The 6874-nt window shown below is 44.1% G+C and overlaps 1 protein-coding gene across 1 annotated transcript; it reads right to left on the bottom strand.

Annotated features, from left to right (window-relative positions):
• Positions 1-318: 318 nt before the first annotated feature.
• LOC139659139 (trace amine-associated receptor 13c-like) lies at positions 319-1539 on the bottom strand. Its single transcript, XM_071537362.1, has 2 exons — positions 1364-1539; positions 319-1135 (listed from the first exon to the last, which is right to left on the bottom strand). Exons 1-2 carry the CDS (start codon positions 1537-1539, stop codon positions 319-321), a joined length of 993 nt encoding a protein of 330 aa, XP_071393463.1.
• Between the last annotated feature and the right edge of the window lie 5335 nt (positions 1540-6874).

Raw genomic sequence — 6874 nt, forward strand, 5'->3', positions numbered from 1 at the left:
AAACAAGAAAACAGAAGAAAATGAATACAGCAATCAAAGAACGACTCCAATTAGAACAAAGTTATCTAGCCAAAAGCTGAATAGGAGTTATATGAATTCAAAGGCAGAGCCAGTCCTGTAACTGAAAAGACACAGGTTTGATATCTGCAACAGCCAATGTGTGTCCATATACAGCCATATACCTTGTCCAAGTGTCCTTGAGCAAGATACTGAACCTATAACTGTTCACTTATTGTAGCAGCTATGGATAAGAGTGTCACCTAAATGCCCACAATGTTAAAGGATAATTCCAGTTATGGAAATCTACAGTATATCTCTCTACAGTATATTGGCCTCACAGGAGTCAGGCTGCAGTATCTGAAGTGTAACAATGAGTTTAATAGATTTTCGAAACCAGGGGTAGAAAAAGGCATAGATCACAGGGTTTAAACAGGAGTTAACATAGACCAGAGAGACCACAAAGGTCTCAGAAGAAGCACTGGTCATGTTGTCCTGGGCTGTGAGAGAGACACAGTAATATGGACAGAAACACATTAGAAAGACAACTATCACAATACCAAGAGTCCTGGCTGCTTTCCTCTCAGATTTCTTAGCAGTTACAGTCACTGAACGCTGGAGTGTGTCAGCCACAATGTGGGATCGCATGGCACGAGCCTGAGACACAGCCACCACAAATACTCTCATATACAGAACTATGATGACAGTGATGGGAACAATAAAGGTCAACACAAGCTCAACAGCTCCTGCAATGTAGTTAATGACAACCACACACTCTCCAATGCAGGAATTATACCTGCCTGGTTGTCCCAGGAAATCATTTTGAATCAGACTGCTATAGAAAAAAGAGCAGACCCAACACAGACAAACACACATTTTAACTCTTCTCTGAGTGATTTTGGTGGGGTAACGCATAGGGTCACAAATAGCCACATAGCGGTCGACTGATATGAGCACCATGTTTCCTACTGAGACAGAGATGATGGTAAAGACAACGAAGAAAGACAAAGCACACATGAGGTCACCCAGTAACCAGCAGGACCCTACAAGGAGGATTTCAACTGGCATCAGGAAGCCTGCGAGGAAGTCTGAGACAGCCAGGGAGAGGAGAAGGAGGTTGGTGGGGGTGTGGAGCTGCCTGGAGAGAAACATAAGCATCATATTCATTAATATTTGTAGTATCAGTAGTATATCTCATCACTAGATATAGCAGATATCAAGCATTGTGAAAATACAAAAGCATTATTTAGCAACTTCTCTCTTCTCATCAATGGCCAAGATGTGACAGCACCTCTGTTCTAGTCTTTGAGCCATTTGTTTTTATAAGTCTACCAGTTCTATAAAGATATGCCAAATCAATGGCCACCTAAAGTGGGAGATGGAGATTATGACCAGCAGGTTGAGAGCCACAGTGAACAGAGAGATGGAGGACAGCAGAATGTAGAGGAGCATGGCCTTGGAGCGAGGACGCATCGGCTTCCTGCAGGAAGTGTTGAGGAGCTGTGGAAAGCAGAGTTCACCTCCTTCCAGGGTCTCCATCATCAGAGAGAGAGGAAGAGAGGAGAAGCTGCTGAGGTCTGGCAGCTTTCTGACAAAGCTCTCTATCACACAGATGATTTATCTCTCTTTTCCCTTTTTGCCCCCCCCCCCCCCCCCTCTCTTTTTCTGATGTCCCTCCCTTCCTCTGCATCATCCTCTTCATCATCATCACTCTCTGCTGTCCTTTCTCTTGTCTTCCTCTGTCTTCTCCCCCTTGTAACAGTCGCAAATGTGCCGACTATGCTTGTGGAACATTGTTTGGTTGCAGTAACAGATTAAGTCACTGGGTCACTTGTTTTTACTGAGACTGAGTTGCAGCGGCAGGTTGAGTACTACTCGCAGTCTGTCTCCCGACGAGTAGCTTGTCTCTTCAGTAACGATTTGGTACGTGTTAAACTATATCAATCTATATGTATGTAGAGAGATTATAGTGCTGTAGAGACCAAGCATTGTATGGTTGACAAGTATAGGTGAATAAAGTGGTACATGTGTGAAATCCCAATACTGACGTCGTCTGGCTCTGTCATGCAATCTTGGAGTAGTCCAGTGGCGTCGCCAGGGTCTTGAGCCCCGAATATTTTGAGATTAGCCCCGAAGATTTTTGATCAGTTAATATGTAGTCCTAAGTGAAGTTTTACATTGTTCAAGATTTCTGTCGCCTCTCACCATCCACGCTCTATTGTGAGCCTGTCTACAGAGATCTGCCCCCACACCGTGCGGGGTAAATTCGAACTCACCTGTCGCTGCTTGCCATGTGTGTCTGTGTGGTAGGGGGCTCTGCCAATCTGTCATTGTGTAGTTTGAGTCGAACTAAAGGAATAGGCTACGTTATGGATGATTTTAATCGGTCGGTCCTAGTCTAGGTCAGAGAAGGCAAGGTAGGCTACAGCCAGGAAACACAATATCAGGAAAAGACAAGACAGGTTATGGATCTTCTTCACGTTTTCAAAAGAGGAAGAAAGGTAAGATATGTTATAGGTTAGTTTAATCAAGTGATTGATCATCCATATCTGGAAAGACAGCAAAAATCAGGCAGCTGTGTGGTGGCGGCCAGATGGACACTGGAGTGTTAGCTTGGGCTGACACTTGGTTGATAGCTTCATGGTTAGATGCCTACAAGCTACAGCACTTTCTTTTTTTTTAGCTCAACATCTTCAATATAATATTGGATCACTGTAAACAAAATGTTACTATTTCTCTCCAGTCAGCTGGTTAGTCAGTTAGTTACTGAATCCTCCCATTCAGGTCTACTTATGTGGGCTGCTTAACATTTAAATGCAAAAACTAATTCACTTCACATGAAATATCTATATTATTTTCAACTTAAGACATTGATTCCCTTAAACGTGAGAAAATGTTTAAAAATGTAATTTTTAATTTGTGCCTCTGTATATTTTACTATGCTGGTAGACTCCTCCAGCCATTCAGAATGGATTAGGCTTTTCATGGTGATCTTTGATGTGGCATTGAAAATATCAGCTTCCTAACAGAAGGACATCACAGGTTAAATAATTTACTACTTAAAATGAGTTATGCTTAAAGTTAAGTTTCCATACGTAACAAACAAACCAAAGTAGCTCACTATTAGGTTGTAGTAATATAGTGATATAGGTAGTGAAATATATAGAAATATAACGTTTGATTAAATATAACTCACTGGACTACGATTGGATTGGATTTTTTACAGTAAAGAGACAGATGAGGAGTGAGGAGCACATAGCCTACTGTATATCATATATATTTAAAGTTTTATATATACATTGATAACTGTGTTCATTTTTTGCAAGAGAGAGGAGGAGATAGAGACAAAGGAGACAAATAAGTGTCAAGAAAAGAATTCAGGAGGCAGGCCTGAGGAGAGAGACAGACAGACTACAATATACTGTATCACTGTTGGCCTGTGCAGACTGCTGCTCAAACTGTTTACTATGTTGCTTAATTTACACCCATGTATGTTCATGTCAAATTACACCCGATTGATGCATTTTGCTGTTGAAATTTTAAAAAATCTTCTCCCGGGGGAGGACGCCCCCGGACCGCCCTATTGTGGTTCTGTGACTTCCTCTGGGCTGAGCCCTGGATGTTCTGAAATCCTAACAACGCCCCTAGAGTAGCCTGCTTCCCTAAAGCTAATGTAAGCTAAGACACGACCAAGCACGCTACATTCTTGTCTCCTTTGTGTGCATCTCTGTCTCAACCTCACCCGTCGAACAGTGACCACATATTCTGTTTTGTTTGGTTGCCAATATTTCTTATGTCGATTGCCAATTGGTTTTCACTGAGCCTGTACTTAGTGAGGATCTGTCTCTACTTTCTATCTCTGACAGTAAGAAATGCTAATTCATATTCTCTGTTTATAGGGCTAGATAACATTCTAATTTGCTTTGACTTTTGGTTTCTTTTTTCCAATGTTCCAAATAGGTCTCTTTGCATTGTTTTATAATTTGGTTTACACAAATCGGTGTTTGTAAAGCAGTGTAGGTCTGAGCCTGGTCAAAGTGTGACTGTCACAAGGGAGTAACTCACAGTCTGGACCCAAATGCAAAAGCCGGCAGACAGAGAACTTGGCTGAAGCAAAAGGCTTTAATAGACAAACTGAGGCTGAAGTACAGAACAAAACAGGCAATCCAAAAAGCAAAACCACAAACAGGCTGGCAAGCAAAGGAAACACAGAGACCAAACCTGGCAGGGAACAAGTCTCAGAAGCCAACGGCAAAACAACACAGGTAACAGAGCAGATAACAACGCAGGTAGCAAAGCAGACGATTTGACAAAAACAACTGGGGAACACAGACCATATATACGCACAGAGACTAATTATAACAGGGAACAGCTGGCTTGATGGGGATGAGTCCGGGAGCTGATAGGATGAAAGCCGGCAGGTGAGGGCGGAACACAGTCACAGGACTAATGGGCTGATGGCAGACAGGTGTGTAGGTGCAGGAGGGACAGAGAACAGACATGCCCACACCACACACAGAAATAGACTGGGAAGCAGAGGAAAAACACCAGGAAAACACAAGGGCTAGCCTGGGATCGTGACAGTGACTTGAGGGGGAGCGGTTAGTCTCGGTATCGTCTCTTTTCTGGATTCAGCTCTTGGGTTTGGAGGGCTTTGTAGTGGAGGCTGTCTGGGGAACTGGATTTAAGGTGATTAGAAAATGTTAGTGCTCTCTTTTGAATGTTAATTATTAATGGGTGTGTTTGTTGGTGTTTTTCTTTGTATGTGTAGAATGTGTCTGCAAAATTCAGCATGTAGGGATTCTGTCAGATGTTACCCCAACTAGTGAAGCTATGATGACTGAGTGGAGCCCAAACTTCACTATACAGCGCAGTGGGTTGGATCACACTACCAAATATTCTAAACCAAATTTAAATTGGAATTTGAATACTATCAAATTTCATTTTGATTGCATTTAGAGCCAAGTTCTGGCAGTAGCAGTGTAGCAGATCCAGTTGCTGCTGTAGTCCCTGTTTTGTGGGGGACAGCACAACAATATCATCTGCATAGAGCAGGAATTTGACATGGCCCGGGGCCATGTTTAGGTCCAGCTGCATTGCAAATTAGTTTATATAGATATTTAACAGCATTAGACTCAGATTGCAGCCCTGGCGGACACCTCTCCTCTGGACAAAGAACTCAGTGTGTTTGTCTCCAATCTTCACACTGTATCTAGTATCTCATATACTTTACAAGGTGGTATACTTTGCCACCTATACCACATTGAAGAAGTCAGTAATAGAGGCCTTCGTGCCAAATTGAATCAAAGGCTTATCTAAAACCAATAAAGCAAGCAAATATTTTGCCTTTTCGTTTGGTGTACATGTTTTTCAATGAGCATGTGAAGGGTATAAATATGGTTGGTGGTACGATTTGATTTTTACAATAATATGAGAGGAGGTGATAGAGGTGATGATATTCAAGGAGATTTGAAATTCTAGTGTTTATAATAATGCAGAATAGCTTCCCCAGACAATTGCTGACACAGATTCTGCAGTAGTTATTGGGGTCCAGTTTGTACCCACACTTAAAGATGGGACAAATAAGGCCTTGGCACCAGATGTCAGGAAAACAGCCTGCACTCAATATAATGTTGAGCAGTTTGAGGACTGCATACTGCATGTTGGGTGTTCAGTTTGTGAGCATTTCATTTCTTATGTTGTCTAAGCTGTCTAACTTCCCATCTGCAAACAATCTTTTCACTGTCTTGGATGAGACCAATGACTGTTGTTTCATCTGCAAACTTCAGTTTAACAGAGGGGTCCTTGGAGGTGCAGTCATTTGTATAGAGGTAGAGGAGCAGGGGGGAGAGCACGGATCCCTGGGGGGGCACCAGTGCTGATTGTCAGGGTGCCGGATGTGAGTTTCCCCAGCCTCACCTGCCTTCTCCTACCCGTCAGAAAGTTGGTGATCCACTGACAGATGAGTTTAGTGTGCAGCAGTTCCGGGATGATGGTGTTAAACGCTGAGCTGAAGTCCAAAAACAAGATCCTGGTGTAAGACCCTGGGGAGTCAAAATGTTGGAGGATGTAGTGTAGGCCCATGTTGACTGCATCGTCCACAGACCTAATGGCCCAATAGGAAAACTGCACTCTCCTCCAACTGGGACTTGAGGACTCCTTCATTGATGTTTCGTCGATTAACCCATGACATCTCGGGGAGGGAAGGGGCTTGACGGCAGACCCAGCGTCCTGGGACTACCCCCTCCGTCCATCACTTAACTCAAGTCACCACATTGGCTCTGCCACCGCTTGCCTCTCTTCACCCAGATCCACCGGGATGCTGCTTTCCCCTACTTGCTGATGTCAGCTATAAGCCTCCTCCTAGCTGGGCCTTCGACACCAAGCAGCGCCAGGGCTTTCCAGAGTGACTGCCCTGTGAAGCCCCTGCAGCCAATTCAACCGCCAGATTCCAGGCCTTCCACCCCTTCTGCTGGCTCTCGAAGATGAGGGACTGATATTTCTTGAGCTTCCACTCGTGTGCCTCCTCCATCCTCTCTTCCCAAGGCACTGTCAGCTCGAGAAGGACCACCTGCTTGGTACCTCTGGACCAGAGGACAATGTCTGGTCTGAGGCTTGTGTGGGTTATCTCCTCTGGGAATTTGAGCTGCTTCTTGAGGTCTGCCCGCATCTTCCATTCGCCTGCCATGGCCAGGATCCCTTTGCTCCTCATCTCCATTGTAACACTCTCCCCTGGCCTGAGAAAGTGAATGGGACAGGGGCCATTAGAAAGTTGTTTTGGTGTTTTTCTCGCTTGTTCCAATCCCGTGGCCAACTTGGTCAAAATCAGGTCATGTCGCCACCAGAACTTTCCATCCGCCAGACTTGACTGGCAAGA

The sequence above is a fragment of the Centroberyx affinis genome, unplaced genomic scaffold (genome assembly GCF_046629955.1).
Source record: "Centroberyx affinis isolate AG114_WGS23_722 - 3 ecotype Tasmania unplaced genomic scaffold, CSIRO-AGI_Caff_v1 ptg003022l_1, whole genome shotgun sequence".
In the NCBI taxonomy this organism is placed as follows: Eukaryota; Metazoa; Chordata; class Actinopteri; order Beryciformes; family Berycidae; genus Centroberyx; species Centroberyx affinis.

What these genes read in the sequence shown, in the direction of transcription:
- LOC139659139 (XM_071537362.1), bottom strand. Translation starts at nt 1,539, where the DNA reads ATGATGGAGACCCTGGAAGGAGGTGAACTCTGCTTTCCACAGCTCCTC. An exon ending in ATCTCCATCTCCCACTTTAG is followed by an intron (nt 1,136 to 1,363) that starts GTGGCCATTGAT and finishes GTTTCTCTCCAG; the next exon opens with GCAGCTCCACACCCCCACCA.